This window comes from Fusarium oxysporum, chromosome 1 (assembly GCF_000149955.1).
Source record: "Fusarium oxysporum f. sp. lycopersici 4287 chromosome 1, whole genome shotgun sequence".
Lineage (NCBI taxonomy): Eukaryota > Fungi > Ascomycota > Sordariomycetes > Hypocreales > Nectriaceae > Fusarium > Fusarium oxysporum.
This window is the reverse complement of record NC_030986.1, coordinates 4,002,647-4,017,086: the sequence shown is the minus strand read 5'-3', so window position 1 is coordinate 4,017,086 and position 14,440 is coordinate 4,002,647. Positions and strand designations below refer to the sequence as shown.

The following is a 14,440-nucleotide window of genomic DNA, read 5'->3' as shown; positions in this document are numbered from 1 at the left end:
TTGAGTATCAGCTAAGTGAATAAACACTGAGTTATAGTTTCGAATGCAATCTTCGGCCTGTGAACCCTGATTAATAAATCTTCGCCACAACGGCACCGGTGAGATTGACAGTCAGTTCATAATCTCTTTCTTTCTAGGTTTCTTTCACCATTCTATGACCACATTGTGACTAACTTTTGCACAGGCCCGCTTCACATGCTTCATCATCGTAGCTGAGTTACCAGCTTAGGTATTCATTTTTACCTCTGGACAACATGGATCATGTCCTGAAAAGACCCTCTTAGGTCGACTATACCGCCCAGTTGCCCCCACTGTTATACAAGTACGTCTTGTTATTTATGTACAAATGTCCCAGCTCTTTTGAAACTTTTCTCCTGTCCAAGCATCTGTAACCATCATACAAGTTGAAAAATGACCATCATGAGGGGAGCATTATACATAGAGCCAACGCCAACCGATATAACCTCGTCTAAAAGTACACGCAAGATGCGATTGAGTGTGGAGATGTCATCAAAACACATATCTCCGTCATTATGGAAGAACGATTTACTTATTTGTTCTTGACAACACCGACCTTGGCGGCGCGCAGCACCCGGCCGTTAAGCTTGAAGCCCTTCTGTTGAACGAAGAAAACAGTGCCGTCTTCCTTATCGGGCTGGGGAGTCATAAAAGTGGCCTCCTGCTCGTTGGGGTTGAACTTCTCGCCCTCGGGATTGAGTCGCTCGAGACCATGCTTCTTGAGGGTGTTCATGAGGATATCTTCGGTCATCTTGAGACCCTCATACAGGTTGGCGAGATCCTCGAGGCCCTCAGGTCGGTCTGGGGCGTTGAGCTTATCCTTGGGAACCATTCCAAGGGCGCGGTCGAGGTTGTCGACGCTGTCGACGAGATCCTTGGCGAATTTTTGGATGGCAAAATCTTTGGCGGCCTTGACCTCACGTGTGGTGCGCTCTTGGAGATTGCGGAAATCGGCGACGGTGCGCATACACTTATCCTACAAGAGAGTCAGTTTTCCCATGTCAAATTGTACATTTAGTATCACAAACCTTCCAGTCCTTAACCTCGTTCTCCTTGGCTGCAAGCTCCTTCTTGAGCTCAGCGAGAGGATCGCTCTCTTTCTCGCCCTCAGCGGGCTTTTCCTCCGTTTTGGCCTCCTCAGCAGGCTTGGCCTCAGTCTCCTTAGCGTCACTGTACCATCTCGACACGGCGGGCTGAACGGATCTAAGAGCAAAGGCGGGCGCAGCCTGGAATTGCGACTGAATGAAAAGTCGAGGGACGGCGACCTTGGGAGCAGCTCGCAGAGCGCGGGATGAGGTAGCAATGGCCTGGCGGAACATTGTGAGGTATATGAGGAATTATATTATAGATTTTGGTAGGAACAAAGTAAATGACGAGGAAGACTCGGCGGAGATAGGCTGATGCACTTAAGTAAGTGTGCAGTGGCTGTGGTGGGTAGGTATCAGGAAGTTTGGAAGCTCCGAGTTAGGACTGAAATTTTAGCTGTCGGCATGATTGATTCGCTTCGCATTTAGAAGGGTCGCGCCGGCTTCTCTTCCGGGGACGGGAAGCTTCCATTCGGCGGGCAATAGCAGGGCAAGGGCCACATCTAGGATCAGATACGTACCTACCTGGAAGTATACGCGGATCAACAAAAGCCCGTCACTGCATCATTGATCCAATTGCTGCCCTGGGCTGTTTCCTCCCATGAGGCTGTAGGATCCACTCTTTTACTGGCCTACGTCGTGCTCTGGCAACCTAGAGGCTAAGGTTAGGTAGCTGTTCGCTATGCTATTGCTTCAACATACCTCTAACTAAACAACTTCAGGATAACGACCACTACTCTTCAGCGCCACCAACGTCTCGTCTCCGCCTTAATAGCGCATAACCTATCACCCACGATCATATCCAGCGACACGCGCAAACACATCCTTCACAATGGCGGCGGCCGAATCGGCGAGGGTCCAGGAAGCGCAGAAGCTCGCCAAGTCTGACCCTCGAAAGGCTGAGGCCATCTACAAGGGCATCATCTCCAAGGCTCCCAGCACCACATCCGATGCTGCTACTCGCGAGTACGAGACTGCTCTGATCAGCTTAGGAGAGCTGTATCGAGACGAGAAGTGCGCACTCTTCAACACCGCTGTTCCTGTGCCCCGCTAACAAATACAACAGGAATACCCAAGAGTTGGTGACCCTGGTCAAAGAGAGCAGAACGGTCTTCTCTTCTTTCGCAAAGGCCAAGTCAGCAAAGCTCGGTACGCTCTCAACACCACATGATCCTGCCTCAAAGTGTAACAGCTAGCTAACGCGGTGATGTAGTCCGCCAACTGCTCGACCTCATCAAGGAAATCCCCGATAGCACCGATATCGAAATCTCCGTCACCAAGGACTGTATAGAATGGGCCACCGCCGAACGCCGCGCGTTTCAGCGACAGGACCTCGAGGTCCGCCTTGTCACTCTCCAGATGGCAAAGCAATCCTACTACGAAGCCCTCGGTCTCATTAACAACCTTCTTCGCGAGCTCAAGCGTCTCGATGACAAGCTCCGACTCGTCGAAGTTCAGCTCCTCGAGTCGAGAGTTTACCACGCCCTTGGCAACATCCCCAAGTCCCGTGCCGCTCTTACCAGTGCACGAACAAGCGCCGCCAGCGTATATACCCCTCCGATGCTACAGGCTAACCTCGACATGCAGAGCGGTATGCTTCATGCTGAGGACAAGGACTTCAACACCGCTTTCTCCTACTTCATTGAGGCTCTCGATGGCTACCACTCTCAAGATGAGAGCACCCGAGCTCAGGCTGCTCTTCAGTACATGCTTCTTTGCAAGATCATGCTAAACCTCGTTGACGATGTCAACAACTTGATGACTTCCAAGCAAGCCCTGAAGTACGCTGGCAAGAACCTAGAGGCCATGAAGGCCATTGCCCGCGCACATTCGAATCGATCATTGGAGGAGTATGAGCGAGCACTTTCTTCTTACCGATATGAGCTCGGTAGCGACGCTTTCATCCGCAACCACCTTCGCCGCCTATATGATGCTATGTTGGAGCAGAACCTCATCAAAGTCATCGAGCCTTTCTCACGCGTCGAAATCGACCACATTGCCAAGATGGTTGGCCTTGACACCCAGCAGGTTGAGCGAAAACTGTCTCAGATGATCTTGGACAAGGTTATTATCGGTGTTTTGGACCAGGGCGCTGGTTGTCTCATCATCTTTGACGAGACGCACCGAGATGAGTCCTATGATGCGGCTCTGGCAACAATCGAGAAACTGAGCAGTGTGGTGGATGTACTTTACACGAACCAAGCTTCCATGCTGGAATAGATTAGCAATGAGAGGCACATTAGTTGTTGTATGTAATATATCACACGCTTTTAGACCAGGCGTTTCAAGAGGGAACAGAATCGTCTATGCTGAGCGGCACATACATGTATTCATTTGCTTGCACAACCATATCTGAAACGAATAACCAAAACTATATATATGCTGATGCCCCCAACAGACTGCGCTGCAAGACAGGGGTATAAAATCATATGCAAAGAAAGCATAAAGGATACAACAAGCGGTATCTGGTATCTCCAAACAACAATAACAGCCACCTACTCATGAAACAGAACGCCTCATGAAATGCTAACTATGCCATATTCGTGATTCTATACGAAAAAAAAAAAAAAAACCAAACCTTTTATAAAAACAGGATTCTTTCATGTCGTTTAGTGAAACATAACTCGCGCTGGTTTACCAGCTCCTCGGCTCCTCTTCTCTTCACCCAGAATTAAGGCAAATAATCTTTTGACTAGTGCAGCCTCATCCCAGCCGCCGACTTGTGCTTTGAAAGCGTCGACGCAGTCCAAGTGCCAACGCTCCAACATCATTGACTCGCCTTGGCTTGCGACCGTCTTTCCAAGATATTGGTCTGAATAGCGTTCAAAATGAAGCCTGAAGGGGCCCTGACGTCGCTGTTGAAGAAGATCATCCAAGAGCAGCCAGTGTCTTCGTGTCCAGACCGTTTGGGAGAGTGGTTCAGGGTGGGTTTGTTTTGTTGGGAGTTTCTCGTTATATATAGGAATTTGCGGGATGGTGTTATTCTCCTTGTTAGCAGTTTGATGTGGTAGTGCTCTTACACGAGGACGCTGGGCACCTGTGCTTGACTGAGATGCTGCTGAGGAGTTGGATAGTCGACGTTGGTGTCGAACCTTGGCTTGCTCGATGGGAGATAGGACGCTGCTGGTAAACTCAACCACACGGCCAGGAGTGTGAGGTTTAAGTGGCGAACGAAGACTTGATTTGATCGGGGAAGCGTTCTTGGGAGGTAATGGACGAAGGAGAGTGCTAGCTGTGGATCGCTCAGGGGAATCTTCACTTGCATTGGATGTTTGCTGCTGCCACTTTTGTATATCGGCGTGAGTGAGCTGCATCCTCGGTGGAGTGGTGGCACTACTACTCAGGATGGGGGCAGGGTCAGGGGCAGCAGCCTGAGTTGAAGCCTTGAAGAAACTCTGACTAGGATTTCTCCGCTGCGGAGTAAAGTTCATCTTCTGAGGCACTGAAGGCAGTGGCTCGGATACTTGATCTTCGCCTTCTTCTTCTTCAAGTACCTCTGTGCCCTCCTCGTCGAGCTCTTCCTGCTGTTCACCGTCATTTTGTTGCTCAGATGTTTCCTGCATAGAAGCGTCGCGCTCGTCTTGTCTTGGGGAAGCCGTTGCCTGTCGACTTGGCGATGACATGTTCGACCGTGAATCTGATCGAGAATATTCATCATTTTCAGGTTCTTCAGACAGGCCTCGCCTCGCCAGGGGCTGGACAGGGCGTATAGGAGAGAAGAAGCCTGCCCTTGGCTGTCCTCGAGGTACAAGCTCCTGTTGTGGCAGCTGTGGGAACATGGAGCTTGTCGGGAGGGTGTGAGCTGTCTCCATCGGCTGAGGCTCGGTCTCAGTGGGTCGCGCTCCAAAGACGGACATCTTCTTAAGAGGAGAGAGCTTGTCAGCCAACATGCCTGGGATCGCGGCCGGTGAAGAGAAGAAAGTCGAGAGGTCGAAACGGTTCGCTTTGGCGGTAGCAGGAGCCTTATCAGATTCTTGAGGAACCTCCCTTTGAGTAACAAGAGAATACTCCTCTGCCTGAGATGGTTCATCCTGCGCAACATCAATGTTATCAGGTTGAGGCGCGGTCTCTTCTTCCAGGTGTTCTTCATTCTCTTCCAGTTCATTCCTTGTCTGATCTGCAGTCGTTGGAGGCCGTTGCGTTCCCTTGTTGGTCTGCCTCCTCCAAGGGCTTGGGAGAGTGCTTCGTCTGGGGATAGGTGACTCGGGTTTCCTAGCTGGTGAAGGCTGACGGGCTGCATGAGGGCTAGACCTTTGGGCCTCAAACTCCCACAGATCCATGTCATCACCGGCATCTTCGGTTTCGTCGTCTGCGTCATCCACCGTTCCGTCCAATTGGCCATGAGATATGGACTGTGGCTCGGGAGGTCTGGCTGTTGATCTTGCAAAAGCCTCAAGGGGTACATCTCCTCTGAGGTTGTCGCTTATAGGACCTTCTCTATCAACCCAACTCATTCCACCCTCACTGGGAGCCTGGAAATGCGTAGAGCTTGCTGCAGATTCCCTGGACATTGTTCGGCGATGGCGTGGTGACGAACCAGCACTTCTCCTCTCAAGAGCTTCCATAAAGCTAGCTTGACCTGTATGTCTGGTGTTTGTTCCAAAGGGGTCGTCATAAACGTCATCGCCTTTGGGGATCTGGGCAGTTTCGGTGAATGGACGGGACTTCCCAGGACTCGCGTTCGTCCGTAGATTTGGCTGAGTTACCCTTGGACCCAGCTCTCTAGAAGCAGATCGCCTGAAAGGGCTTCGCAAATGATGGTCGCGGGGCCTCCGGTGTTGGAGGATCCGAAGTTCACGCTCTTGCAAAGCTCTCCCGGCCCTCATAATGGGGGACAATGTAGGACGTCTGACTCTCTCTGGTGGCACATCAGGCAACGATTGAGGTTCCTGGATAGGCGATGTAAGTTGATTTAGTGGCGTGACTTCTGGCTGCTGCATTTCGGCCTCTAAGGACAAACGGGGTTGCTGAGGTACAACGATTTCAGGAATCTCTTGGGCCTCTTCAGGTTCCTCTTCAACCAGGTCTTCCATAATGGTCTCTTCCAAGGGCTGGCCATCTGGAACAGAATGGTCATCAGGCTCAGGCATAATAGTCATATCCATGATAGGTTCATCATCGTTGTCGGCTAGTTCTTCGACTTCGACAATAGCCCCGTTGGTGACTTGCCCGGTAGTTTCAACAGCTTGATCAACAACTTCGTCTTCAATCTCTATAGTTTCAGGTGGTACCTGGGCTTGGGTGGCGGGCGCCGGTGATGAATTCCTCGGCGGTGAGTTTCTGGAAGATGCAGACCTAGCTGGACTCTGCGATACGCTTGTTGACTTCGGGGCAGTATTGTTTCCAAAATCGATATTTGGAGGGGTGTCGTCAGGGGTGGGGAGACGCCCGCCATCCGAACGAGAGATAACGCTTCCAACCGAAGCTGCTGGAGGTTCAGCCTCCTGTTGTTCTTGCTCTTCGACTGACTCTTGATCTTCGACTGCCTCCTGTTCTGCTTCTGCACCTTGTTCTTCAACCACTTGCTCTTGTTGCTGTATCTCTGCTTGCTGGGGCTCATCTTCAAACTGGATAAGGTCCGCATCCCCCATTTCAACATCCTCAGTCTCTGATGGTGCTTTCTTGGCCATGGCTCGAGGGCGGCGGGGAGTGGCTGCCTCAAGTACTGCATCAGGTATCTCTGAGAACGAGTCGTCGTACAAGTTTGAATTATCGATTTCGAGATGTGAGGAGTCTTGTCGTTGTGTTGCCAGAGGAGATCCGCGATATTCAGCATCCGGATTGTCTCGCGCGTTTGACTGCAACACTTGCCGTCGCAATGGAGAAGAGCCCATTCTTCGCGGAGTCTGACGCCATATGGAAGATAAGTTGCGGTTAGGTGAAAAGGTCATGGGTGGACGAATAGTAGATTGTCGGAGTTCATCTCGAGGCTCAGCGGGAGCGGGTGCGGATGGTTGGGGCTCCTTGTCTTGCTCAGCGGTTTCCTTGTTCACGTTAGGTCTGTCGCGATCCCGCAGAGACTGCCGTAGAGACTCCAAAGTGTTGTTAATAATTAGGCTGGTTTCCTCGCCAATGTCGTTTTCGGCGATCTCTCGAACAGAGCTGCGCATACTGGCTTGTAGCGAGGGGAGCGAGTCCATGAATATCATGCTAAAGTCTTCACCCGCTGCGACCGTATCTTCGTTCCCAGGACGGGTGTCGCTTTGAGGTTCGTCTGCAGAAGATACGTCGCTTCCAGCTGGTCTAAAGCCATAATCTCCAAAATCTGAGGAATCATCCGCTCGTCCATGATCTGGACTTGAAGGAGCAGGCGCATTTTGGGTTGCGCGACTCCCCGGCCGCGGCGTTGGTTCATCGTCTAATGTTGCCATCCAAATATCTGAGTCGGGTTCCGATTGCTGAGCAGGCGCGCTAATATTCGCGGTTCGGTTTGCGCGTAATTGATTTGCTTCAGCTTCTGACGGCGTAATGACCAGAGTTACATCGTTGTCGGCTTGTGAGTCGTCGGCGCGGAGAGAGGGCAGGTCGGATGCATCGCCAGCAACCTCAATCTTATCGAGAGCTTGACTTTCTGATCTGTTACTCGTTTCTGAAATCCCCCTCGCGTTTTGTTCGTCTTCTGTGGCATTTGGTGGGTCAACAAGACGGTTCTTCGGTGGTCGACCTCGTCTTTTTGTTCCTGGTGTTGGCTGCGCATTACTGTCTGCCGATTTATTTGGTGTATCTGTATCTGTATCTTTTGTCGTGCGTTGTCTTCTCCGGGGGCTTCCATGCATCGGTGTTATTGACTTTCTCTTGGTGCCTGCACTGGGTAGCGGTGTGCCATTTGTTTTTCTTGGTCGTCCTCGTTTCCTAGGAGTCGCGTTGTTATCGTCCTCGATCGCCCCCTTTAGCGGCACAGTCGTCGTGGTCGTCGCCATTTCTCTGCGTCGCGATATCGGTAGGTAAGGGCTGTCTTGGAATAGTTTTCGTCGCGCGCTGCTGGGGCCTGCAGTCGCGCTTGGTTCCTCTGTCTCGACCGTAACTAGTAATTTCTGGGGCGCTTTATTATCTCCAACCTCGAGTTCGAAAGTCTGTTTCCTAGGAGAGGTTCCTAAACCCATGGAAGAGAAGCGGCTGGACCGTTGACTGCTGCGGACGACACGGCGCGTGGATGGAGGGGGCATGACACTTTGTTCAACGGTATCGTTTAGAGGATCGGGTGACGACATAATATCCGCGCTGGGTGTGTTCATATCGGCAAAAGAATGCCAGCGAACGGCAAAAGAGTCGTTGTCAACGCCTAAACTTTTGCGTTTTGGCATTGACGAATGGTGGTTTCGTTAATCATTCATGGAATGCAAAATGCCAAATTCAAAATTGTCATGGTATATGCAAACACTACCGTCCATCCGTTGCAAAGCCAAAACCAACCCGCGGTGTGCTTGTGCTTTGTTGGATTTTGACAGGGATAGACGTGGCGGCATGGGTCCAGTGTTTACTTTGGCCCCAATGAGGCAAGTGGGGACAAAAGGGTGAACTTTGCCCGCATCTTCTGTTTCTCCTTGACTCCGTGGCTTGAATCTTCGACTGTTGTCTTGTGCCCCAATTGGGACTAGTGCACAAACGGTAAAGATCTCAAGTCACCGGCCCAAGGCATTGTCCCTTTTCCCCACATCACATGCAGGGAAGTGACCTCATTTTCAGATGCGGAACAGAGGCCGACTTTTAGGGAAGTTTTACTCGGTATCAACTCCCGTCCCGACCTCGGTACGGTATATTTAGGGAGAGGGACCTACCTGAGATACCTAGGCCTTACAGTAGACGTCCTCTAGCTCTCGAGTCAAGTCATTGCCGATCCCGAGATACAAGTCTCCCTCCAATACCTTTCCTTACAAGCTTTAAATACTGTATCTGGGCTCCTCTAATCGAGCACGGCCCCGCGCGACTTGTAAGTTTCCCTTCCCCAGGTTTTTAATTACTGTTCATTCCCCATCAATTCAATTCGATCCATTTCTGTCCTACATAAACATCGCTTACACGCGCCTCGCTTAAGCTTAAACTTGTATACTACATCGACCATTTACAAACGGCATCATGTCAGACAACGCCGAAAAGGAGACCACTCCTCAGATCGATACGCCTGTGACAAAGGTCGAGATTACTCCTAACAAGGTCGAAATCAGCACGGCGCCTGAGACTCAAGCAATCCCTCAGAATGACAATGTCGCTCACGCTCTTGCTGGCGCTGGAGGTGGTCTTCTGTCCATGATCCTGACGTAAGGCTTGCGAATACCCCAATGACGCATTACAGTGCGCTGATGATATCTCAAGCTACCCTCTCATCACCCTCTCAACACGCGCTCAGGTCGAGTCTAAGAAGGCCGAGAGCAAGTTCAGCGAGGCTGTTGGCAACATCATCGCCCGTGAGGGTATCTCTGGTCTCTACTCCGGTATTAACTCGGCCCTCTTCGGCATCAGCGTCACCAACTTTGTCTACTACTACTGGTACGAATGGACTCGCGGTTTCTTCGAGAAGGCTGCTGCTAAGGCTGGTCGCGCTGGCGCCAAGCTCACCACCGTTGAGTCCATGATTGCTGGTGCTATCGCTGGTTCGGCCACCGTCATCATCACCAACCCTATCTGGGTCGTCAACACCCGAGTCACAACTCGCCAGCAGGAGAAGAAGCAGGATGTCGAGGCTGGCGAGTCTAAGCCTGCCAAGGCTCCCAGCACCATCGGCACTCTGCTGCTGCTCCTCAAGAACGAGGGTCCTCAGGCTCTCTTCTCTGGGGTCATCCCAGCTCTTGTCCTCGTTATCAACCCTATTCTTCAGTACACTCTCTTTGAGCAACTCAAGAACACAGTTGAGAAGCGTCGCAAGGTGACTCCTACTATCGCCTTCTTCCTCGGCGCCCTGGGCAAGCTGTTTGCTACTGCCATCACCTACCCTTACATCACCGTCAAGTCTCAGATGCACGTCCAGGGCAGCGGTAAGAAGGAGGGTTCCCTTAGCGCTCTTTCTCGCATCGTCCGTGAGAGCGGTTACTCTGGTCTCTACCGAGGTAAAATATCAAGTCACCATCTGATTTAGCAATTCGCTGACTCTCATTAACAGGTATCGGCCCTAAAGTCACCCAGAGCGTCCTCACTGCTGCGCTCCTCTTTGCCTTCAAGGACGTTCTCTATGAGCAGACCGTTCGTCTCCGAATGGCCCAGGCCGCTCGCCGACGTGTCGCCGCTTAAGCTAGCTTAAGCACTGGTCCCACTAGACCTGTCTTTCTTATCAGAACCAGGATTGAAGATCCCCAATTATTCTCGGTATCTCATTCCGATTACCGAAAAGCATTTGCGGTGAGGATGTGTTCAGTTTGTTATTGAAATTGGCACAATGGAAATGGCGTTGTATCTTATATACCTAGTATTAGTTCATGTTCTGTTTGATGTTTGAAACCAGGGCTGGTAACCAGGAATATTGGAAGAGGGTGTTGCTCTCATCTGGATACCCGAATACTCTAAGGCGGCTTTGATGTAACAATTCAATTTAAGCTCATTTTGTCATTATACATGGATTTCCTTCAATAAGCTTCAGACAGGAACCAGACGAGGTACAATCCACCAGTCATGATAACACTTATCAGGAGTTGGCACCTCAGCTCTGAGCTTCAGATTACTCGCATCTTCCTTTGATGCCTTCAGCACAGCCGTAATCGCGAGCCCTGTTGCAATACATGCTTTGAGCGCGTTCTTCTTTGAAGTCTGCCATTTATCGTGAGAACCAACTGAGAACGAATCTGCCGCAGACAACTTGCTCAGAACCTCAAGCCCTTGCTTTGCACCCTTCAGAGCTCTTTCTGCATATTGAAGAATATCCACCGTCGACGATTCTGGTTGCGTGGTTCCGAGAATAAACTCTGGGAAGCCCGGGCAAGGCGGTAGGCCAATAACGGCGAATGGTCTCATCCGCAGCTCAAAGCGGAGTTCGTCGTTGCTATACGGTCGCGGAGGTACCTTGACCAACTCGAGCCGCATGAGAGCTGTGTAAAGACATGATAGCGCATCTGACAATTCCCATGTGACAGCGGCATCGAGAAGCATAAGCCGAATAAAGGCAAGGGATCGCTCAAGTTGGCGATCAACTGAAGGATTTCGCGGTTGAGAAGGTGCGCGAGATTCCTCGACTCTTCGAACAATGAAGGACTTGAGCCTTTCTGTATGCTGAACTCTCCATTTGGCTAGGTAGTTGAGATACCAATACATACCGGCAAGTTCGTCTGGCTGATAGACTTCCAACTCGAAACCAAGTTGTACAATCCATTCCATCTGGCGAATCTTGTATAAGTACGTCCAGGACGATAGTGGGAGGGAGTAGGTGTCGACTGGTTGAGAATTTGCTCCTGTGAAATGCCTCATTGGCTTCTCGTTTAACTTGACCTGGATAATTTGATCAATCTCTTCAGCATCGAGCTGGAGATTATCCCAGTCCCTGATGATGTGGCAGAGCGTGCGCCGGACACGACACCTGTTCTGACAAAAGGTCCTGAAGATGTCGAGAAACGATTGAGCCGCTCTTTGTCGAAACAGTTCCATTTGTTGCGCAACAATGAATCGCGGATCTTGGGGGAATTCGATCTCGTCGTTGTTTCGATCAAGTTGGGCGCTGGCCGGCATCGACACAATAGAAAAGTCATCATCCATAATCTGCCGAATGCTCATTGAGCCTAGAACTTCCATCTCGTTAAAGAGGAAAGTCTGAAGTAGAGTCCGTACGAAAACCAGTGGTTGAGGCTTCTTGGCTTGAAACTGCAAGACGAAGTTCTAAAAATATTTAGCGTTGACATTCTCTGAAGAACAATCCAATGCTTACTTGTAGACATTGGGAGTCGGTATAGTTTAGCACATCAATCAATTCAACACCGTCCGTGAACAGCCTTGAAAGATGACCAAATGCATCCTCGAATTTTAACTGCACAATCGGTCTAGGGGGCATAGTGCTAGCAAGCTTTCGTTGGAGCTTGGCACTGAAGGCCTCGTCGACTGGTTTTCCCAAGGTGTGAGATGACTTGATGGCTGGAAGAACCTTGAGCCCTTCAAGCCATGGCTTTCGCGCAACCTCGGGCTCCTTCACGTGCTTGGGGCATTCTGTTGCTTCCAGAAAGTACAACCTTAGCTGCAGTCGTTGGTCAAGTGCTTCTCGAAGATGATCGCTGACGCCGGTAGATAATGTGATGAGCAGGTCTCTTGCTTCTTGGATAGCCTGCCGGATAGCCTGGGGTTGTATTTCAGCAAGTAAGGTGCGGCTGTATGTGTTTGTCACGAAATCTTCTTCCTTGAAAGTATGCGTTAGCCAAAAATAATCCATTTGCCATGACATCGGTTCACACTTACTTCATAGTAGTGTTCTGATCTAATCCGTTCATTGACATAACCGCAGGCTTTGAGCAAACCAAGACAGTACGCTCTCAATATTTTAAGCATGTCAGATTGTCCAGAAGAACCATATGAGCCGTTTCGAACGAAATGAGCGTCCTCGACAGTTCGTGGGGTGGGTGTCAGGAGCGCCTCAGCGTATACACTAGTGAATAGAGTCTGTGAAAGAGGATATCCCTGATGCCATGCCATCTGAGCAACATTATTAGTTTGTATAGTTGCTTTGCTACTGAAGCACTTACCTCGTGACAGAGAAGCTGGTCTATAATTCCCAGTACCTCTTCTGGGAGCAGTGGCCGCGCAACATCGTAAAGCTCTTCAAGCTCCTCTGCTGATTCAACACAGCCGCTGTCCATTTTAGGATCCATGATCTAAGTGTATCAGTATTGAACCGAGCCAGCCTTCACGATAGACGAACCTCAAGCCCTGAAACGGACTCGAACAGAGTAAATGCCCCATCTTTAACAAGTTCACCGGGTGCAAGAGCTGGTCAGACTTCAGTCAACGGCGGGGTCATGAACGAATAAGTCAGCGACACAGAACTTACTCTTGACGGCTTCTGAGAATTTATCTGTGATGTCCACTGCAACTATTCCCGCAGTCGCAATATCCGGAGGTGGCGGGGGTGGATACTCATATTGGTGATCAAGCGATATTCTCGCGATATCTGTGCTCCCAAAGTCAGATTTTGACGACATTGGCACGCGGGACCTAAGGGTAAGGCAGTATTGGGCACCCACCATCTTGAATTCCGTTGCCAATATCGTCCATATTGACTGAATGAAGCGACAAGTTATCGCATTAAATATTAATATTGCACGTTTGCGTGTTGGTGGTAGTGCGGAAATACAGCATTAGATGGATGTTTGATAGAAGATGATTGTGAGCAGGAAGGGAGATAGGACGGTATATCCAATTATGATGATGGGTCCACTGCTACGTACAATGATTGAATGATGTACTACCAAAATTGGCTATTATGTCAGTAAAATCAATACAAAAACCAAACTACAACAAAGTTTTACATTTGAAAAGAGGCGGAAGTCACGATTTCATAGCAACCTGGTCATGTGTGTTGATGCACATCGTTAGCGGAGCCGTAGCTACTCTTTCGGCTGTAGCCGGGTGTGACAGAAAGTTGAGATGCGGACGTCCCACCGCGAGCATCACAATAGAAATCATTTACATCACAACATTGATTCACCAGCAATTCCATTCTTGCCTCCAATTGCAGTCGTAGTTTTGAATTTGATTGATACATTGCAACAATCGTTATGGTACAGTGGCTCCAGGTGTATGCATCCGGCTGAGGAATAAGTCCATCTCATCTGAACCGAGCAACCCCTTCGAGCGCCACGCTTCTATTATCCCACGCGCAATCATTCCCAAATCGATCTGCTTAAGCAGCGTTCTCAGCGGCAATGGCGGCGTTGGCAGCGGCGAGGTTCTTGGGCTCACCCTGCTTACCGTTCTGTTGAGGTAATTATATGTTAGTCTGCGTCGCTTTTTTCGCTGTCTTTTCGGTTCCCGTATCGCCTTACCTGCCACTTGGAGAATCGCAAATCCATCTCGCCTCGGCGCTCGGCAGCAATTCTCTTGTCCTCCTTCAAGCTTCGGCGGACAACGCGGGCGGCGATGGCCAGGTAGCGGTTGTAGCTATCGAAACGCAATGTTAGCTTCTCGGTGTTTCGGTACGGTCGCTCGGCGGAAGATGTTGTAGTCGGCAGTGTCTGGGGGTTCAATCGACGTACGTAAGACCAGCGGCTCTCCACGCAGCAGTCATTTTGGCGGTGTTGGAGGTTGAATTGGGAGGGATGGGTTTTGGTAGTTGGTGATGGCTACTGAATCTTTGCTCCGAATTACCGGGCAAAGGCAGAGGCTAGTATAGCGGCCTTAGGCAGAACCTTGTCATGAGCCGGGAAACAGCC

The 14,440-nt window shown here is 50.3% G+C and overlaps 6 protein-coding genes across 10 annotated transcripts; 2 read left to right on the top strand and 4 right to left on the bottom strand.

Moving 5' to 3' along the window:
- Positions 1-71: 71 nt before the first annotated feature.
- Positions 72-1,555, bottom strand: FOXG_00763 (molecular chaperone GrpE). Its single transcript, XM_018377339.1, has 2 exons — positions 1,047-1,555; positions 72-994 (listed from the first exon to the last, which is right to left on the bottom strand). The coding sequence occupies exons 1-2, from the start codon at positions 1,335-1,337 to the stop codon at positions 551-553; spliced, it is 735 nt and encodes a 244-aa protein (XP_018233047.1). The 5' UTR covers positions 1,338-1,555; the 3' UTR covers positions 72-550.
- A 161-nt stretch (positions 1,556-1,716) lies between these two features.
- FOXG_00762 (26S proteasome regulatory subunit N6) lies at positions 1,717-3,647 on the top strand. 2 transcript variants are annotated; one of them, XM_018377338.1, is made up of 4 exons: positions 1,717-1,772; positions 1,826-2,117; positions 2,170-2,252; positions 2,317-3,647. In XM_018377338.1, exons 2-4 carry the CDS (start codon positions 1,936-1,938, stop codon positions 3,321-3,323), a joined length of 1,272 nt encoding a protein of 423 aa, XP_018233046.1. In that variant the 5' UTR covers positions 1,717-1,772; positions 1,826-1,935; the 3' UTR covers positions 3,324-3,647. The 2 variants fall into 2 exon arrangements, with proteins under 2 accessions (XP_018233046.1, XP_018233045.1); XM_018377337.1 differs by having other exon boundaries at positions 1,717-2,117.
- Positions 3,263-8,540, bottom strand: FOXG_00761 (uncharacterized protein). The gene has a single exon (XM_018377336.1). It carries the CDS (start codon positions 8,405-8,407, stop codon positions 3,713-3,715), a length of 4,695 nt encoding a protein of 1,564 aa, XP_018233044.1. The 5' UTR covers positions 8,408-8,540; the 3' UTR covers positions 3,263-3,712.
- Positions 8,541-8,772: 232 nt separating this feature from the next.
- Positions 8,773-11,900, top strand: FOXG_00760 (uncharacterized protein). 2 transcript variants are annotated; one of them, XM_018377335.1, is made up of 4 exons: positions 8,773-9,033; positions 9,139-9,361; positions 9,417-10,147; positions 10,201-11,900. In XM_018377335.1, the coding sequence occupies exons 2-4, from the start codon at positions 9,180-9,182 to the stop codon at positions 10,326-10,328; spliced, it is 1,041 nt and encodes a 346-aa protein (XP_018233043.1). In that variant the 5' UTR covers positions 8,773-9,033; positions 9,139-9,179; the 3' UTR covers positions 10,329-11,900. The 2 variants fall into 2 exon arrangements, with proteins under 2 accessions (XP_018233043.1, XP_018233042.1); XM_018377334.1 differs by having other exon boundaries at positions 8,773-9,361.
- On the bottom strand, positions 10,481-13,561 carry FOXG_00759 (uncharacterized protein). Of its 2 annotated transcripts, XM_018377332.1 has the most exons (7): positions 13,253-13,561; positions 13,060-13,179; positions 12,931-12,998; positions 12,755-12,883; positions 12,471-12,704; positions 11,950-12,411; positions 10,481-11,900 (listed from the first exon to the last, which is right to left on the bottom strand). In XM_018377332.1, exons 1-7 carry the CDS (start codon positions 13,281-13,283, stop codon positions 10,671-10,673), a joined length of 2,274 nt encoding a protein of 757 aa, XP_018233040.1. In that variant the 5' UTR covers positions 13,284-13,561; the 3' UTR covers positions 10,481-10,670. The 2 variants fall into 2 exon arrangements, with proteins under 2 accessions (XP_018233040.1, XP_018233041.1); XM_018377333.1 differs by lacking the exon at positions 13,253-13,561 and having other exon boundaries at positions 13,060-13,218.
- Positions 13,562-13,574: 13 nt separating this feature from the next.
- FOXG_00758 (F-type H+-transporting ATPase subunit epsilon) lies at positions 13,575-14,395 on the bottom strand. Of its 2 annotated transcripts, XM_018377330.1 has the most exons (3): positions 14,264-14,395; positions 14,054-14,168; positions 13,575-13,983 (listed from the first exon to the last, which is right to left on the bottom strand). In XM_018377330.1, the coding sequence occupies exons 1-3, from the start codon at positions 14,293-14,295 to the stop codon at positions 13,912-13,914; spliced, it is 219 nt and encodes a 72-aa protein (XP_018233038.1). In that variant the 5' UTR covers positions 14,296-14,395; the 3' UTR covers positions 13,575-13,911. The 2 variants fall into 2 exon arrangements, with proteins under 2 accessions (XP_018233038.1, XP_018233039.1); XM_018377331.1 differs by having other exon boundaries at positions 13,712-14,168; positions 14,264-14,371.
- Positions 14,396-14,440: the final 45 nt, after the last annotated feature.

What these genes read in the sequence shown, in the direction of transcription:
- FOXG_00763 (XM_018377339.1), bottom strand. Translation starts at nt 1,337, where the DNA reads ATGTTCCGCCAGGCCATTGCTACCTCATCCCGCGCTCTGCGAGCTGCT. An exon ending in ACGAGGTTAAGGACTGGAAG is followed by an intron (nt 995 to 1,046) that starts GTTTGTGATACT and finishes ACTCTCTTGTAG; the next exon opens with GATAAGTGTATGCGCACCGT.
- FOXG_00762 (XM_018377338.1), top strand. Translation starts at nt 1,936, where the DNA reads ATGGCGGCGGCCGAATCGGCGAGGGTCCAGGAAGCGCAGAAGCTCGCC. An exon ending in GAGCTGTATCGAGACGAGAA is followed by an intron (nt 2,118 to 2,169) that starts GTGCGCACTCTT and finishes CAAATACAACAG; the next exon opens with GAATACCCAAGAGTTGGTGA. An exon ending in GGCCAAGTCAGCAAAGCTCG is followed by an intron (nt 2,253 to 2,316) that starts GTACGCTCTCAA and finishes GCGGTGATGTAG; the next exon opens with TCCGCCAACTGCTCGACCTC.
- FOXG_00761 (XM_018377336.1), bottom strand. Translation starts at nt 8,407, where the DNA reads ATGCCAAAACGCAAAAGTTTAGGCGTTGACAACGACTCTTTTGCCGTT.
- FOXG_00760 (XM_018377335.1), top strand. Translation starts at nt 9,180, where the DNA reads ATGTCAGACAACGCCGAAAAGGAGACCACTCCTCAGATCGATACGCCT. An exon ending in CTTCTGTCCATGATCCTGAC is followed by an intron (nt 9,362 to 9,416) that starts GTAAGGCTTGCG and finishes TGATATCTCAAG; the next exon opens with CTACCCTCTCATCACCCTCT. An exon ending in TTACTCTGGTCTCTACCGAG is followed by an intron (nt 10,148 to 10,200) that starts GTAAAATATCAA and finishes TCTCATTAACAG; the next exon opens with GTATCGGCCCTAAAGTCACC.
- FOXG_00759 (XM_018377332.1), bottom strand. Translation starts at nt 13,283, where the DNA reads ATGGACGATATTGGCAACGGAATTCAAGATG. An exon ending in TGGCAACGGAATTCAAGATG is followed by an intron (nt 13,180 to 13,252) that starts GTGGGTGCCCAA and finishes TTGGGAGCACAG; the next exon opens with ATATCGCGAGAATATCGCTT. An exon ending in ACCAGCTTCTCTGTCACGAG is followed by an intron (nt 12,705 to 12,754) that starts GTAAGTGCTTCA and finishes AATGTTGCTCAG; the next exon opens with ATGGCATGGCATCAGGGATA.
- FOXG_00758 (XM_018377330.1), bottom strand. Translation starts at nt 14,295, where the DNA reads ATGACTGCTGCGTGGAGAGCCGCTGGTCTTAC. An exon ending in TGGAGAGCCGCTGGTCTTAC is followed by an intron (nt 14,169 to 14,263) that starts GTACGTCGATTG and finishes GCGTTTCGATAG; the next exon opens with CTACAACCGCTACCTGGCCA. An exon ending in TGCGATTCTCCAAGTGGCAG is followed by an intron (nt 13,984 to 14,053) that starts GTAAGGCGATAC and finishes TTACCTCAACAG; the next exon opens with AACGGTAAGCAGGGTGAGCC.